The following is a 16488-nucleotide window of genomic DNA, read 5'->3' as shown; positions in this document are numbered from 1 at the left end:
CCATAGGAAAAATAAAAACAATGCATGTTCTTTCTCACAACATAATCACCATACCCTGCACTTTCTCTAAACCAAAGGCTCTTATACAATCAACCACAATAGCTCTCCCTTCGCCATTAAGTTCGCCAAGAGAATACTCAAGCATTTTCCCCCCCATAAATATCTCAACAACATATTCCTCATCGATTGTACCCATATCAAACCATTCTAGTATTTGCCAAAGAGGAATTATCCCGGGCACAACATTTGGTAATCGCAATTGAGAATTATTCGGGTCAATTTGATATTTGACTTTTAGGATTTGTCTGGCCTTTTTGGCGTCTTCGTTTACTCTTTCGTTGCCGTAAATATCCTCAGCTACGTTGACTAGTTTCTTGCCAAAAAAATCACTATCCTTATAGTCCAATGGGGCTCCCAAACTCTCAATCTCAAGCTCTGATTCATACTCGTCGTCCTTTTCCCCAATGACAAATAGTCTGCCATTCTTTATATATGGATCAACAATCTCTAACGGGAAATATACCTCGTTGCACAAATCCAATAACTCACCACCAAATTTCCGTTTATACTTCATCTTGACACAATCCTCAACATAGTATCCCAAATAATACCATGAATAATCTAGCTTCTCGCACATCTGCATCTCTTTCAAGCCAGACAAAGTGCCCAAGCTTAAATGAGCATAGTCGGGATCCCAGATGAAATATATCGAAGAGACGCCAGATGGTAGAAAGTCAAGAATGGAGATGGCGATCAATTTCCCGTCCAAAAAGTATAGTTCATGGGTGGGACCGGCACGTGGTGTTGTTGATGTACCCCAATTTTTGGGTTCAAGTCCTTGAAATTGGTCTTTGTCTCCTTCAACCTCATCATCAGGGAACGGCGTGTCACATAGAAATCTTTTGAATGAAGATTCGGTTACGTCGTCTGGATCATCATTATGCACCAGCACCTGATACTTTTTATACAATTCAAACTTTTCTTTAGAAAATACCGATGGCTCAAACCTGGTTTGGAATCGTTTTGATTGAAGTTGTGCCTCATACAATCGATTCAAATCAAAAGTGTTTTTCTTGGGCTGGGGCAATTCAGGACATATTTCTTTAATGAATCGGTTGACCACCTTTCTGTGTTCTTTTGTCAATTTACACATTGCGAGTCGTGTTCTGATTGTGTACAACCTGCAACAAGTCCTTAACAAGTCTGGCTTGTATAAGAATGTTCCAGATCTCCTAAACCCGGTGTTTATCAATTCATCGTATTCTTTACACGACATTTGCCAGACTGACGAACCAATTGTTACTGACTGCTGCGGAAAGTTGGATCCGATTTGTGATTCCAATGCATAATAATCCCGTTTGTTTGAGTGCTTGCAATACCCACAGTGTCTATCTCCAAAGTAATGTGGTGGTGTCAATATCATACTCTACTGCACAAAGGAGAAAATGGGAAGGTTGTAGGTTTTTTTTTTTTTTTTTTTTTGTTGCCCTCTCCCCTCTCCAAGTATATCAATTTTTTTTAAAAAAAGTCACCCACAACAATCATTTTCTCTTGTATAGCAACCCATCATGAGTTCAATTAAAACTAGTCCAACCAAAAAGACATCTGAATCAACCACTAAGCAAGAGGCCGGTGATGACCAAACCAATATAGAAAACTTTGATGAAGAGCCATCGATGCTCTCGGATCCTGAAGATTATTTAGAGGAGAATGAAACATTGGATATGAATCTCTCCAAAGGGGATCAAAAAGTGTGGTTAGTCAAACTACCAAAGTATTTAATGGATGAATGGTCCAATCCCGAATCAATGAACGGACAACATTTGGGTAATGTGAAGATAAAGAAGGATGCACGGGGTAAATTACAGGTGAAATTGGTATTGGACAATAACAAAAACGAGAAAATCCCAAAAGAGTATGATATCAGAATGCTAAACACTCAAGTACGCAATTCGTATGTGTTTACTGAAGAGAACTTGAAAAAGTTTAAGCAAGAATTGACTGAAGTTTCAGATATGCCGGAACAACCACAACTAAAAGATTTGAATCCAGAAAAGAAGAAATTCCAAGTAAGACGAAAGTTCAAGTACTTTAGGGTGCAGAAAGAGGGCGAGAATGGCCAACCAGTTAAGAAGTACATTCCCTTTGTTAAAACAATCCCAAAAAAGACAAGCTTAATGGGTAAAGTGTGTCATGATTGCACGGTGGTGCCAGCAAGGACGGCCCTGAACCATGGTGAAACGCTAATGAAACGCCAGAATATGATTCAAGGGAAGGAACGACCAAAAGTCACTTTGTTGAATGAGATTCCTGGGGTCATTCAATCAAACGCAGGTCCATCTATCAAAGGAAATACTGCCTCTATATTCTTGAAATCGACCCAAGGTAAAAACAAAAATGAAGGCAGAGCCATCAGAATGCCCAAGAAGGATTTATTGGATTTGTTATTTAGATTGTTTGAAGAATATGAGTACTGGTCAATGAAAGGGTTAAAGGAAAGAACAAGACAGCCTGAATCGTACTTGAAGGAGTCGTTAGAGTCGATTGCTACTTTAATTAAGAGAGGGCCATACACATCAAAGTATACGTTAAAGCCTGAATATAGAAGATTAAGAGATGCCGAACGAGCCGTTAGACTAGGCTTGGATAATGATGACGAACAAAATAAAGAAAATAACGAAGACGAAGATGAGGATGAAGAAATGGAAGATGTAGTATAATAGTTTTATATATTAAATATACATAAAAGAAAACTTTGGGGTAGGGAATGACACAAGCTGAACTTGCTAGACTTTGGAACTCATTAATGCTAATATTATATCTCTCTTTACAAGTTGGTAATCTTTAAGGTTGGTGGTAAAGATTGTTGTAATTTTTTGGCTTTAGAAGCATCATTGACAACTAAAGTGTATTGGTATCTTGAACCTCTGACCTTGAATTTGGTTTGTTTGAATTTTTTACCGTTAGCATTGACCTTGGCATTGACTTTGACAATAGCAGATTTGATGTCTGATCTTCTAGCCAATTCGACGAATTCTTTGATATCCTTGATTTCTCTAGCCATGGTTGTTATGATTAATGGGTTAAAGTGGTTTACAGCTTGATGTGAATTTTTCAGAAAAAGAATTTTTTTTTTTTTTTGTAGTTTGTTTGTGCGAGGAAACACCTTTTTGTTAGTCGTGTGAACGTGTTAGGGCTATAGCCCTAGTGCGCATACATTGTTAAACTAATCACGTGCATTGTTACATAATCTTTCCTTAAAACTAATCAACCTCTTGATACTTATAATCCATCTTCGGGTAGACTCATTTAGCATTATATTGCTGACGTTAGAAGCACCGGTTATTTTCAGTGCGGCACTTCTCGCATGAATACCGACATTGACGACCCCAATTGGCCAACAAACGTTGCCAATGCTTAGTTTCATATAGCTTTCGTTGGCTTTGTTGAATTCATTTTGTTGGATATAGTAAACGATGGTCAGAAGCGATATGAGCATGTCTAGGGAGAGCTTATGGTTCCTTAGCTTGTATAACAATTTGACTATACTCTTTTTTGTCTCCATCAACAACTCTTGGTCGTCGTTATCGCATTCTTGCCATTGCTTGATTAGCTGCTTTATATAAACCCGTAGCTTTAGGTACACCTCGTCTTGTTTGTTTGCTATATCCGTTATCAAATCTAGGGTGATCAATTGCTTTTCGGGGTCTTGGTACAATGGAGCTTCTTGATCTAGCCATGACTTGTACTTTGTGTTTTTGATTTGCTGCTGTAGTAGTAATTGCAATTTCCTGGCCTTTTCGGGTTTGGTAAGAGACGGATCTGATTCGCCAAATTGTGATAACTTTTTGTCTAATTGTTCTTCACTTGGCTCGTTGTCTGTAGTTGTTGGTTGCGGGGTGATAGGCTCTGGTAAGTTAGGTTTTGCCGGTTCTTTGGCAGACACTTTGCTGCGTTTCCGTCCATTTGCAGTCACCTTCTTGCGTTTCTTGTTGATCTCGTTTGATAGTAGATTTGAAAAGTCCATGGCCCACAGGAAAAAGTCACACGCAATTAATGATTGGGGTAAGTACAAGTTTACGATATATGTGTGTGTGTGTATTGGCTTATTTTTTATTTTTTTTTTTTTTTTGCTTGCGGTGTTGAAATCACATAAGACAAAACTAGCTTTATTCCCACTTTCACAAAAAAAAGAGCACACCAACTGATTCATCTGCGTATTGACTGTACACTATGGAAGCGAGTCTGGGATCTACTAAGAATGAGAAAGCTACACCACAGAGTGTAGTTGGAGAGAGTGCAACCGTCCCGGGTACGAGTACTGAAACAACAACGGAATTGAGGGCAAACTTTGCTGATGCGACAGATCCAAAGATAAGTGCAAAACCACAATCTTCTCCATTGTTATCGTCGACGCCGCCGCTGGTTTCCAAGGCATTGGTGAATTCGTATCCGTACTTGATTATTATAAATAAAATTCTCTCCATCACAACATGGACTAATGACGATTACTGGGTCAATGTGGTTATTATAAGCTTGTATGCCTTGGTTGTTTTATACTTTGAGAATTTAGTCATTTGGCTGGGACATTTAATTCTTGTGGCAATATTGATTTCGTATGCGTTGTTGAACAACAAGATCATTAAAGAGGCGAATTTGCACCCTACGTTGGATGATGTTGTTCAGGCTTTGACGTCTACATGTGTTAAGGCCGACATCTTATTGCTGCCAATCACATCGTTATCGTTAACTGCATATGACATTAAGAGATTAATATTCACTACGTTGTTTTTGACTCCGGTTTATCTTGTTGTTACGTTTTTGTTAATCAAACCAAGAACAATATTATTGTTGAGTGGAGTGTACTTGCTTACGTACCATTCGTCGTACTCGATAGTCACCAGAAGGATTCTTTGGAAGTTGAAGATTGTGAGACTAATTTTCTTTTATTTGACGGGGTTGGATTTATCAGAGACCAAGAATCATTCTCTTTTTGCTGCGGCATTTGCAAAGGTTAGCAGTAGTGGCACCACTTCCTCCAAGTCAAACAAACCTGTTAGATTCACATATGTCATATACGAAAACCAAAGAAAGTGGTTGGGTATTGGTTGGACAAGTAATTTATTGTCCTATGAAAGGACTCCTTGGACAGATGAGTTTTTAAATGAGAGTAGTTCTATTGATTCGTTTAAATTGCCAAATGCTTCTGATGATGCTGCTAATGGGGATTCAAACATGCAAGGTGCTACTTGGAGATGGGTCGATAAGACATGGAGGTTGGACTTAACTAATGATGGTGCAATTACCTTATCGAGCTCCAAGAGGTCGAAGACAACTGCCAATCCAACTAATGATGAAGGGTTTATATACTATGACAATACATGGAAAAAACCTTCTACAGAAGATACATTTTCCAAATACACCAGAAGAAGAAGATGGATACGGACTGCAGAATTGATCTTTGATAATAAACAGGACGATGTGTTGGACTCTCCAGAAAAAGTGACGGCAACTGGAGTGAGTGTTCAAGACTCTACAACCAATAAAAAAGTCAAGAGCTTGCGATTTGCCGAAGACGAACAGGAAAGCAACAAAGAAAAATCAGCTGATACTGATAAGAAAAATGATTAATTAGCGTTAATATATATTACGGTCCTCCGCAAAGGCACCCCGAATTTAATTTTTTTTTTTTTTTTTGTTATCAGATATTACTAGAAGTAGACGTGTGTGCGGCTTTCTGGAGATCTCCGAAAGCAAGCCAAATCATTAATTTAGATATGGAGTAGGGTGGACTAAAAAGTATAAATAGGGTACTGAATTCTCTTCCTTTTCGACTTTTCTTTCTAGCAACCAACAAATCATGCAATCCGAATTATACTCCTCCACCTACGGTAAAGGTAATGTCAAATTTTTAAAAGTCAAAAAAGATCCATCCAACCCCACTGTGCAAGATGTTCTTGAAGCTAATGTCCAGGTTTTGTTGAGAGGTAAATTTGATGAATCATACACCAAAGCTGACAATTCGTCAATTGTTCCTACTGATACTGTTAAGAATACTATTTTAGTTGAAGCCAAGACCACTGATGTTTGGCCCATTGAAAGGTTTGCTGCACATTTAGCTAAACATTTCACCAGTAAATACGGACACGTTGATGGGATTGAAGTTACCATTATTCAAGCCAAATGGTCCAAGATTAGATTAGAAGGTAAAGAGCATGCTCATTCATTCAAGCACGAAGGGCCAGAAACCAGACGTACCTATTTGAACTACGACAAACACACCAAGAAATTACAATTGTCTTCTTCAATCAAAGATTTGACGGTGTTGAAATCAACTGGTTCGATGTTTTATGGGTACAATGTGTGTGACTACACCACTTTACAACCTACCAAAGATAGAATCTTGTCTACTGATGTCGATGCTTCGTGGACATTTGATCCGGCCCAAATCACTACTTTGGAAGATATATTATCACAACCAAAATTGTTTGACACCACATACAACACTGCCAGAGATGTTACATTAGAATTGTTCTGCAAAGAGAATTCTCCATCGGTCCAAGCCACCATGTACAACATGTCTCACAAGATTTTGGAAAATGTTAAAGAGGTTGGTACCGTTACCTATGTTTTACCAAATAAACATTATGTATTGTTCAATTTGGAATGGAAAGGTATCAAAGACAACAAAGACTTGTTCTATCCATCGCCAGATCCAAATGGTTTGATTAAATGTACTGTTGGTAGAAAAGGTGACAAAGCTAAGTTTTAGTTGTATAGACGCGCGAAATATAGAAAGTTTATCAGAAAAAAAAAAAAAAAAAAAATTTTTTCTTTTTTGGTGGAGCATCTCTTTATCATCTTCAAATGTCACCAAGATCTGTAATACTATCTGTAGTGGCAACTGCTGCTGTTACTATTGGATTAGTAGAAGCGTTCCATTGCTATGAAAGAAAGAAAGTGGCACCACAAACCACACCTGTCAAACGAGACCACTCTGAAGAATTGATTCGTGAACAATTAGCCCGAAACTATGCCTTTCTTACTGAAGACGGCATGGACAAGGTGCGTAAGCAGCGAGTTGTGGTTGTTGGAGCAGGTGGTGTTGGCTCCTGGGTTGCCACCATGTTGGCGAGATCAGGTGTTGAAAGTTTGCGTATCATTGATTTTGATCAAGTGTCGTTGAGCTCATTGAATCGACATGCAGTAGCAACATTAAAAGATGTTGGGATCCCCAAAGTGGAATGTATCAAGAACCATTTATTGGAAATCGCTCCTTGGATAGAGATAGATACCCGCAATCAGTTATGGAACCTAGAGCTGGCAGAAGAGTTGATTTATAGCGATGGTTTCCAGCCAACATTTATTGTTGATTGTATTGATAATTTGGACACAAAGTGTGACTTGTTGACGTATTGTTATGAAAAGAAGTTGCCGATTGTATCTTCGGGTGGAGCAGCCACAAAGCTGGACCCTACTAGAATTAATTTGGCTGATATTTCCAAAACCGAAGAAGATCCGTTGATGAAGAAAATCAGAGTAATTCTCAAGAAACGTGGGATTGTTAATGGTATACCTGTTGTGTTTTCAGCAGAAAAGCCTGATCCGAGAAAGGCCAAGTTGTTGCCGTTGCCCGACGACGAATTTACCAAGGGAGATGTTGATCAGTTGTCGGCCTTGAAGGATTTCCGAGTGAGAATCTTGCCGGTTTTGGGTACAATGCCTGGTATGTTTGGATTGGCCATTGCTACATATATTTTAACTACTGTGGCCGGGTATCCCATGGAGCCGGTTGAAGGCAAGAATAGGTACAAGATTTATGACGACTTGTTGCAAAGTCTTGCTGGACAGCAAACAAGGATAGGCAAGACCGACCAACGGGTGCAGATAGCCATGCATGAAGTTAATTATGTGTTGGAGGAGGTTTTCCGTGGGAAATCGCCGATATCGAATTATTCTACACGTTTGACATTATCTCGATGGGACCCCAGTAAAGAAATATCGTTGCAGAATGTTGTTGTGATGACTAAAGACGAACAAAGAAATCACGAAAAAAGAGTCCTCAATGGCGGTGAAAAGATCGAAGATGTGTATCTGAAGGAGGTGGTTGATTTGGTGAAATCAAGATTCGCAGATGAAAAGTATTTTTCTCAGTTTAGATAAGTGTATAGACAAAAAAAAAAAAAAAGGTTTTTCTGGAAAAAAACAAAAAAAAAAAAAAAAAAATTCTCTAGTTTTTTGCTCTTATCCAACGATGTTTCTATTCAAGGGTTTTGGCGTTGCATTCAGGCCAATTAATAATGGGATATTCCGATCATTCAGGTTCCAATCTACACGTATCCCACCGAATAAGAAACCGCAGGGAATTAAGGCCCTAATGAAGGAGTATGGGTATCCGGCTCTTGCGGTATACTTGGGACTTTCATGTATTGATTTGCCCATATGTTATGTTTTGGTTCACTCTATGGGACAAGAAAAGATTGAAGTGTATGAAAATAAAGTGAAACAGACGTTTGGATACGGTGTTTCCGACGAAGAGTTAAAGAAGAAGCAAGAGATTAACAAGATTCAACAAGACATTGAATCGCATGGTGAACCAGCTCCCGAAAACTCTGGGTCGATGGCCAGCTATATATTGAGCCAATTTTCATGGACGGAGTTTGCCATTGCCTATGGGATTCATAAATCGTTGATTTTCATTCGGTTGCCCATCACTGCTGCCATAACTCCAGGGGTAGTAAGAGTTTTGAGAGGGTGGGGGTTCAGGATTGGTACTGATAAGTTTTCGACCACTGCCAGTATTGCTAAGGATTTGGCCAAATCCGGGATCAAAGATATCACTGCATCCTCGACAAAGTTTGGAGTCAAGGCAGGTAACAAAAAATGGTGGTGGTTCTTTTAGAGTTGGACAAGCATTTCATGTACATAAATAAATAAATAAATAAACAGGCCTTTCTATATACCTAAAAACTTTTTCATTCTCTCGTAAACAAAGAAAGAGCATGCAACCATGGGTACTACTTTCATATACCCAATACTCAACCCAACGAAAAACCCTCTAAGCCCGTTTTCACGATAGATCAATTTTGCAGTATTTTTGAATGACAAAAACTGGCCCTGGTTGATGGCGCCTCCAACTTGCATTCTTCTTCGGATAACCTCAAAGGGGTACGCCGCGGTCTGGGAACACAACCCAGCCAACCCACCAGCAAATAATTGTGCATATGCTTTTAGGGGTGCACGTGATTCTCTAGATGACTTCCCCTTTTTCTTTACGACAACGTTTTGGTGGTTTACTGATTGGACGGTGTACTTTGCGAGCCATTTGGAGCGTAAGATATCGTGTAATAAATCGTGAGTATAGAATGAGACACCAGCATAGGGAATCATACCCAATATTGTCGGGGCAAACCCACGGTAGAAATTGGCCAAATGCTGAATGGGTGATGGCGAAAATTTCCTCATAAACTTTAACCACGATGGGTCGGTGGTTTTTATTGGCGGGTTTTCGTTATAGATTAGCATGACAGTGGAAAATATTCTTCCTCGACGATGGGCCATAAACTCTTTGTGGTGGTGATGGATTTGTGCATGAGATAAGTTTCTAGTTTCAAATGCTAATCTTACTCTAACTAAATCTAGTGGATAGGTGAAAAACACTGATGCTAGTCCAGACAACGACCCAGCCATAAATCTTCTAGCGGCGGTTTCGTAGCTGTCGTTGGGGATCAAAAACGTACGAATCTGTTCATAGGCAACAAACTTTATTGCTGCATAGGGGAAAATTCGCAATAAAGTCACCGAGTTCCCTTGGTACAACCCCATTACCCCATCGGTTTTCCATATACGTTTCCCGGCATCAATGAACCCCCCAAATGTTCCTCTATACTTTAAGAATTCGGGGTTTGATGTTTGGAACAAAATCTTTATTCTGTCCAAGGGTGCCACTAAGGTTTTGGCACACGATCCAGCCAACCCACCTGCTAGACCTGACCTTATTATGTAGTCTATACTTTGCTTATCGATAATCTTTATATCCTCAATGGGGGTTGATTGATCATTGCTTAGATGGCCTGGTATGGGGATACGGGTATATACTGGTTTGGCGCTAGACGGTATTAGAGATACGTTGGGTACCTTGTCCGTGCCTGAGTTAGTGTTTGATTGGGTCATAGGAGGAATACTTGGTGAATATTATTAATTGCACAATTATTATTTGATGAGAATCAAATAATTTTTTTTTTTTTTTTTTGTCTTACGTTGGAAACGAAACCTATCGTGCGGGTGATTTACAGTATTTGGCTTGACGCACGACACATGCCTACCACCGCTTTTTTTGTGGGGGTGGGGGAGCACGCTCGGTGGGGCAAAAACAAAAAAACAAGTTTATCTTTATACTTTAGACTATAAAATTCATGATGCAATACTATTACAAATGAAAGCTATATGTATCAGTGTATATGTATAAATTAGTCCAAAGTTGTATGTATTTATGTATTTTTTTTTTTTATGTTTTGTAATCTTTGGATTCTTTTTTCTTTTAAAATATAATACAAAATTTTTATAAACAAAAAACCAACCTTTCTTCGTCATCATCAAAAAAAAAAAAAAAAATCTATAGTTAGTGTAACAAGTAATTTGGTTATTGTGGAGGTGTAGGTGTAGGAGTGTTTGTAGCCCTATAACCAGAAGTTCTATCCTTGTGGTAACTTGAAGGAGATCTACCTCTGACGATCAAAGGTGGTGACTCAATTGAGCTTAATAAGATTGGTTGAATCTGTAAGTCTTCATCCTCGATTATACCCAATAATTCAACATGCAAGGTAAAGTATCTAGCAGCTGTGTTGGTGCTTTTAACTCTGATAGAGCTGGTAAATTGAATTCTTTCAAATCTAGCCACTTTGGAAATGGATTGGCTTGGGTAGCTTTTCAATATCGATTGGTCCTTGTAGCTATCCAAATTGTATTCTTGGTAGTAGTTTCCTCTATCGAAATAAAAGATTTTGTTCATGGTTTCGATCTTGTTGTTGTTACGTTTATTACAACTTACTTTTACGGTTTCATGATCAGGCAAATCGGATGGAACTGCTGGGTAGATTGGTGGTGGGAACTGTGGGCCTTTATCTCTTTTAGCAGTGTGTTGGATTAATGAAATGGCAACATCTTCATCAGAGCATTTTGCCACTAACCTAATGGCAAAGTAAGTAATGGGAACCCTCACTTCACCCGCGTGTTGGTTGTGGTGGGGGTGGTTTGGGTGGTTTTGTGGTTGGTTTTGAGGGTGGCTTGGGTGATGGGGTGGGAACCCATTTACCTTGTTATTGATCTTGTCGTATGTGTAAAACTTGTTGCCAATAAACTTTTCAAAATCAAAGTCTTGCAATGTAAACGATGCAACCAAAGTAAAATAGTTACGTTTGTACCCAATCCAGGAACCGGTTTCTCCCATTTCGAACCCTCTATCAATACGGGCATGCAATAATGGTGTCACTGGCATATCGGTTCCCACACAATAAACTGGCTGGTGCTGCTTGGTGATAGAGAATGGCGGCCCAACACGGAACAAGTCGCTTGATCTGGGAGCGACTTTTCTGGTAGACGATTCCAACATATCGTTTTGGTTAGCACGAGCCAACATTGCCATATGATGTTGTTGGGCTTGCGAGTGAGCGTCGGCTCGGTCTTGGTTAGCTTGTTGTTGTTGCTGTTGCTGCTGTTTTTGTTTCTTTGTTTGACGTGGTTGTCTTGCAGGTTGAGGCAGTTGTTGTTGTTGTTGCTGTTGTTGTTGAACCAAAGGTTGTGGTGTTGGTTGTGGGGTTTGATGGTGTGACAATGGATGAGGAATTTGTTGATGCAAATGTGGTTGCTGAGGAGCTGGACCTTGTTGTTGAGCAGAAGTAGGAATTTGGTGGCCGAAATGGTGCAAATGTTGTTGCGCCTGTTGCTGCTGCTGCTGTTGTTGAAAAGACATAGGGTTGAAATGCATATTCAAATGATCCTCATGGTGTAATTGAGGGTGCATTTGTTGTTGGAAATGTTGTTGGTATGGGTTTGGGGTCATTAATTGATGGTGCAATTGTTGTTGGTGCATTTGCTGGGCATTGTAGTGCGACATCTGCTGGTATGGCTGTGGAGCGTGTTGGTGGTTATTGGCTTGGGCAGATGGGTGCATAGCAAAATGAGGAAGTTGAGATTGCTGTTGCTGAGCAATACCATGGTAATGGATCGGATGGTGAGGAAGCTGTTGCTGGTGTTGTTGAGCCTGTTGGGCTTGTTGATCATAAATGGAAGGCTGATGGTGACCAAATTGATGATGCATAGAATCCTCGTTCTTGATATTGTGAATAGTTGCAACATTAGCAGCAGCAGCCTCTTCGCTCGATACGTTAGGATCTTCGTTAGGTAAGTTCATCATTCTGACTAGAGTTTGATTCATAAATACCGTCTGGGTGTCGTGAAAAGGTTATTCGAAACAGAAAAAAAAAAAAAAAAAGTTTTTGTTGTTGATGCTGTCTAGACTTTGTGAAAGTTGGGTTTTTTTTTTTTTTCGCTGAAACTTTGTCAACAAGACTCTGGTACAATCAGGGAAGTTATATCTGTTGGTATGGTGTTCCCGTTTACTTTAACGAAAAAATTCTGAAAGGAGGTTGGGTTGAAGGAATGTATTATGGAGATGGGAAGAAAAAGAAAAAAAATTTTAATGTTGTTTTTTTTTTTTTTGTCGTTCCGTTTGATGTGATGGGATTGAAAATTCGGTTTTTTTATCCAAATGTGCACTACTGACTGTTTTGAATTTCTTTTTTTTTAAAGAAGACTCTGACAAGTTGGAGGAATTAGCAGCAAACGGTTTATCTGGGGGGTAAGATGGGGGGATGTAACAAACGTTGGAGAGTTGAATGTAGTAAAGTTATTCAAATAAACACAAACTTAATCTTTGGAGTTGTAGTCAAGGTTGAATTTATATAGAAAAAAAAAAAAGAATCAACAAAAGAGAAAAATTTTGGACAAATTAAATTTTGAAGAGAAAGTGCAAATCGCCACAAAAAAAAAAAAAAAAAAAAAAAAAAAGTTTTGTACATTTCATGTACAATTTAAAATAAGAGGTTTATTCGGGCAAAAGATTTTCCAATATCGAGGAAAGGAGGTTTGTGGTGGGTTTTTTCTAAGCCCGTCTAGTTGGTGATACTATCTAAATATGATTTGAATAAGATCTTGAAAACACAAACACTGGTGAAAAACTTAATTTCGGATTGTAAAGAAAACGACGACGCTGCGGGTTTTTGTGTTCCAAAGTTTGGTCTGTAAGTTATAAATGTAATGCTGTAATTGTTTGTCATGACTTTATGTTACAATGCAGATTTAATATCTTGTGCGTCACATTGAGGTTTTTTTGGAGAAAAACGCGACATTACTGAGAATTAGGTGAGCCAATGGGATTTTAGGTAGACTAGAAACAATGCAATTGCCAGAGATAACAAAATTGCCGTATGGCCGTAATAAACTTTTATAGGCAACCTATATTATAATTTCATATTTATCCATCTCACATCAGAGGCGCTAAGCCGTCAGGCAATGTGTGATTGTTTTGCATGATGTAGCAATGTAAAAAAAAAATCTTGAATATAACAGTGTGACCGAAAAGTGACACCGTCAGATATCAAAAACCGTTGGAATACAAAACCAAAAAAGTACAAATTCCAAACAAAAAAAAAAAAAAAAAAAACTTGCCACAATAAACAAGGATTGGCTGTTGGTTCTTGAAGGGAAGGAGTTAGTAGTGGAGTGTATAAAACACTAAACTAGAATTTTTCACAAGTACGTGCCATCACTAAAAGTTAGCTAGTACCACAAAAGTCGATTGTTTGGGGCAAGTTTAGTCGATATCTTGTGCTCATAATCAAGCACAGACAACAGTAAGGCTAGGACAGTATCAACGGTCGTTTGTTGTTAAGACTGTTGTTTTATTGTGGGCAAAGAGTTTGTGCAAACGTAACAAAATGAAGGTTTCCCCTGGAAGGTTAGGTTCTTGTGACTTGTGTAGAAAAAAAAGGTAAGTTTATACTTGCTTTTTGGGTAAAAATCTGCCCCAAAAAAATGTTTGTCAGAAATGTATATGGAAGGTACGACACGTTAAGGCCATTGGTTCCTTTGATATGGCTAGGCCTAGAGGAATAACTCTGAAACCCCAAAATAGGACTACCTCTCATACGAGCCGAAATGAAAATTTTCTCTCCTATTTTTTTTTTTTTTTTTTTTCAAAGCTACGCATCAAGCGAACTAATAATTTTTCATCAACTCGCCACAAGACATACCAGAGTATCTTCCCCCCAATCCATGTCATGCAGCAAACTCTGACGACGAACCGGAACGTGACTCCCTCTTATCACGATACAAACAGCAACCATGAGATATTACAAACTACCACTGCTCGCATGCGTTCGCGATCAACATCCGATCTTCATCACCAGTACCAAAACAATAATGCCAACTTCCCTTCCTCCTCGAGCTTGCGTGATATATTGTCTGTGGTGTTCATTATGCTTTCGTTCCCGCAATACATGTCTTTAGGGCTCTTGGTGGTTTATTTGATGTTGGGGTCTAACTTTATGGGTGGGAAATTCTTAATAAACTTTTTATTGCCACAACTGCATAAATTGACATTTGCCAGTTTTAAACACTCGTTTGTGACTTTTATCAAGATGGGTGGGATAGACGTGTTTCTTTTTTATGGTTTGAGCAGAGTGGTAAAGAGGAAAAGCTATTTCAACTATCTAGTTATTCTTTCAAAGGCGATAGTTGCAAGTGAGTTTATTGGCTCGTCATCGATAAACTATATCAACTCGATCTCCTCGAAAAAGTTTACTACGAAAATCCAGTACGATGACAAGAATCGTATTTTCAATAGCAACTTGATAAATGCCATTGTGTGTTTTATTATTATCAACTATGTCAACTATGTGTTGAATTGGGTCAACCTATCGTTCCAGCTTTTCAATACCCTGCAGTACTCGGCGCATATCACCAACTTTAATTTTAGTCAATGGAATGTGCAAGTTTATTTGTTTCTATGCATACACACCATTATCCAAGCGTTGTTTCGGAAATCGCCCATTGCTCAGAGTTCGATACCAAGTATTACCGACGATATATCTGTGAATGTCGATAACAACAAGTTGTTGGATATTGAGATTAAGGATTTGCCCAAGTTTAATGGAAATTATGCGAGCAACTACTCGGTTGCATTGAAGAATTTTGAGAATTTTATTATCTCCCCTTTTAATAGTAAGTTGTCGGTTATGAAGAATCGTATGCGGGCATCGTCGTTATCGAATTTGGCGATGAAGACTACTACTACCAGTACGACCACCTCGCTTACCAGTTCTACTACATCTACAAGTTTGACAACCACCACCATTTCTCCCAATGTGACTCTTATTGAGAACACCATTATTGTGCAACCGTTTTGGTCGATCATTGCTGCAGTGAAAGCGATTTTGAAGAACCCAAACTTGTTCAATGGTGAACTGACAAAGAAGAAGAATGAGGGTGGGGTTTTTCTAACCAAGGAAGTGCAGCCAAATGTCCCGATGGCAATTATGGTGATTGATTCGTCAAAGGTTGTACTCCATTTGTTGTCGTCAATACCAAGTGACATCCAAGTGAGATTAAACAATATCAAATGGTCGTATTTCAAGGTTGTGGGTGAGTATCTTGTGATTTATGGATTGACCCCGTTGTTTCAGTATGAGGTAGATATCGTGGCCCAGTCGCAGGTGTTGAATCATCTTGTTATAAACACTACCAACGACGATAACCAGATTATGAATAAGTCGAGCAAAGAAACTTCGTCGTTGGCCACTTTGCAGACGTCACTTGAGTTGGTAATGAACAAAACCGAAACCCTTAAGGCTAAGCTTAAAAAGTATAAGAAGGATGAAAACAAAAAGATAACTGAGATGCGGAACTCGATTGAGTTGCTTAAAAGTAAAATTTCAAAGAACCGCCAAGGTAATGATAATCGTATTTTTGGAAAGATCAAAGGGTTAAAACATTCGGTGATGCAATTGGAGAATGAAATTGAAGGTTTGAATAAGGAGATTGCCGAGTTGAATAAAACAGAATGTGAATTGCAGGAGGCAATGAAGAGCAAAGAGTCGATGCAAGTACAAGAAATTGCTGAGTTGAACAAGACATATAGTGAATTTGAGTCACGTATGAAAGACGCGAGAGCCGAATTGAAGAATGCCAGTCATGAGTTAGCCTCACTCAGTGCAAAGAGCCAGAAGTTGATGGCGAAACAAGCGGCCAAACAGGAAGAGCTTCGCAACTTGTCTACAGATATTAAGAATATAAAAAAGAATGAGATTCTGGCCAAATTTACAAAGAGGATGAAGCGGACCAACGAAAAGTTTGAGACGATCTTGCCGAAAATTATCGAAGAAACAGAAAATTTGACTCTCGAGTATAATGAATTAGTAGCATAATATA

The 16488-nt window shown here is 38.9% G+C and overlaps 11 protein-coding genes across 11 annotated transcripts; 6 read left to right on the top strand and 5 right to left on the bottom strand. All coding sequences in view use genetic code 12, as the record gives it.

Moving 5' to 3' along the window:
* Nucleotides 1–34: 34 nt before the first annotated feature.
* Nucleotides 35–1423, bottom strand: CD36_15210 (arginyl-trna-protein transferase, putative; the record flags this gene model as incomplete). The annotated part of the gene is made up of 1 exon (XM_002417955.1): nucleotides 35–1423. The coding sequence occupies one exon, from the start codon at nucleotides 1421–1423 to the stop codon at nucleotides 35–37; it is 1389 nt and encodes a 462-aa protein (XP_002418000.1).
* Nucleotides 1424–1568: 145 nt separating this feature from the next.
* Nucleotides 1569–2720, top strand: CD36_15200 (ATP-dependent helicase, putative; the record flags this gene model as incomplete). The annotated part of the gene is made up of 1 exon (XM_002417954.1): nucleotides 1569–2720. The coding sequence occupies one exon, from the start codon at nucleotides 1569–1571 to the stop codon at nucleotides 2718–2720; it is 1152 nt and encodes a 383-aa protein (XP_002417999.1).
* Nucleotides 2721–2827: 107 nt separating this feature from the next.
* On the bottom strand, nucleotides 2828–3064 carry CD36_15190 (60S ribosomal protein L38; the record flags this gene model as incomplete). Its single annotated transcript, XM_002417953.1, has 1 exon — nucleotides 2828–3064. The coding sequence occupies one exon, from the start codon at nucleotides 3062–3064 to the stop codon at nucleotides 2828–2830; it is 237 nt and encodes a 78-aa protein (XP_002417998.1).
* A 162-nt stretch (nucleotides 3065–3226) lies between these two features.
* Nucleotides 3227–4027, bottom strand: CD36_15180 (pre-mRNA-splicing factor, putative; the record flags this gene model as incomplete). The annotated part of the gene is made up of 1 exon (XM_002417952.1): nucleotides 3227–4027. One exon carries the CDS (start codon nucleotides 4025–4027, stop codon nucleotides 3227–3229), a length of 801 nt encoding a protein of 266 aa, XP_002417997.1.
* Nucleotides 4028–4233: 206 nt separating this feature from the next.
* On the top strand, nucleotides 4234–5631 carry CD36_15170 (peroxisomal membrane protein, putative; the record flags this gene model as incomplete). Its single annotated transcript, XM_002417951.1, has 1 exon — nucleotides 4234–5631. One exon carries the CDS (start codon nucleotides 4234–4236, stop codon nucleotides 5629–5631), a length of 1398 nt encoding a protein of 465 aa, XP_002417996.1.
* Nucleotides 5632–5860: 229 nt separating this feature from the next.
* Nucleotides 5861–6772, top strand: CD36_15160 (urate oxidase (uricase), putative; the record flags this gene model as incomplete). Its single annotated transcript, XM_002417950.1, has 1 exon — nucleotides 5861–6772. The coding sequence occupies one exon, from the start codon at nucleotides 5861–5863 to the stop codon at nucleotides 6770–6772; it is 912 nt and encodes a 303-aa protein (XP_002417995.1).
* Nucleotides 6773–6867: 95 nt separating this feature from the next.
* On the top strand, nucleotides 6868–8163 carry CD36_15150 (hypothetical mitochondrial outer membrane protein; the record flags this gene model as incomplete). Its single annotated transcript, XM_002417949.1, has 1 exon — nucleotides 6868–8163. The coding sequence occupies one exon, from the start codon at nucleotides 6868–6870 to the stop codon at nucleotides 8161–8163; it is 1296 nt and encodes a 431-aa protein (XP_002417994.1).
* A 91-nt stretch (nucleotides 8164–8254) lies between these two features.
* CD36_15140 (N-terminal acetyltransferase, putative) lies at nucleotides 8255–8902 on the top strand (the record flags this gene model as incomplete). The annotated part of the gene is made up of 1 exon (XM_002417948.1): nucleotides 8255–8902. One exon carries the CDS (start codon nucleotides 8255–8257, stop codon nucleotides 8900–8902), a length of 648 nt encoding a protein of 215 aa, XP_002417993.1.
* A 53-nt stretch (nucleotides 8903–8955) lies between these two features.
* CD36_15130 (mitochondrial carrier protein, putative) lies at nucleotides 8956–10173 on the bottom strand (the record flags this gene model as incomplete). Its single annotated transcript, XM_002417947.1, has 1 exon — nucleotides 8956–10173. The coding sequence occupies one exon, from the start codon at nucleotides 10171–10173 to the stop codon at nucleotides 8956–8958; it is 1218 nt and encodes a 405-aa protein (XP_002417992.1).
* A 469-nt stretch (nucleotides 10174–10642) lies between these two features.
* On the bottom strand, nucleotides 10643–12172 carry CD36_15120 (meiosis-specific transcription factor, putative; the record flags this gene model as incomplete). Its single annotated transcript, XM_002417946.1, has 1 exon — nucleotides 10643–12172. The coding sequence occupies one exon, from the start codon at nucleotides 12170–12172 to the stop codon at nucleotides 10643–10645; it is 1530 nt and encodes a 509-aa protein (XP_002417991.1).
* Nucleotides 12173–14339: 2167 nt separating this feature from the next.
* On the top strand, nucleotides 14340–16484 carry CD36_15110 (conserved hypothetical protein; the record flags this gene model as incomplete). Its single annotated transcript, XM_002417945.1, has 1 exon — nucleotides 14340–16484. One exon carries the CDS (start codon nucleotides 14340–14342, stop codon nucleotides 16482–16484), a length of 2145 nt encoding a protein of 714 aa, XP_002417990.1.
* Nucleotides 16485–16488: the final 4 nt, after the last annotated feature.

Source organism: Candida dubliniensis, chromosome 2, assembly GCF_000026945.1.
Source record: "Candida dubliniensis CD36 chromosome 2, complete sequence".
Taxonomy (NCBI): domain Eukaryota; kingdom Fungi; phylum Ascomycota; class Pichiomycetes; order Serinales; family Debaryomycetaceae; genus Candida; species Candida dubliniensis.
Note: the sequence above shows the minus strand (reverse complement) of the source record. Positions and strands in the feature narration are given on the sequence as shown.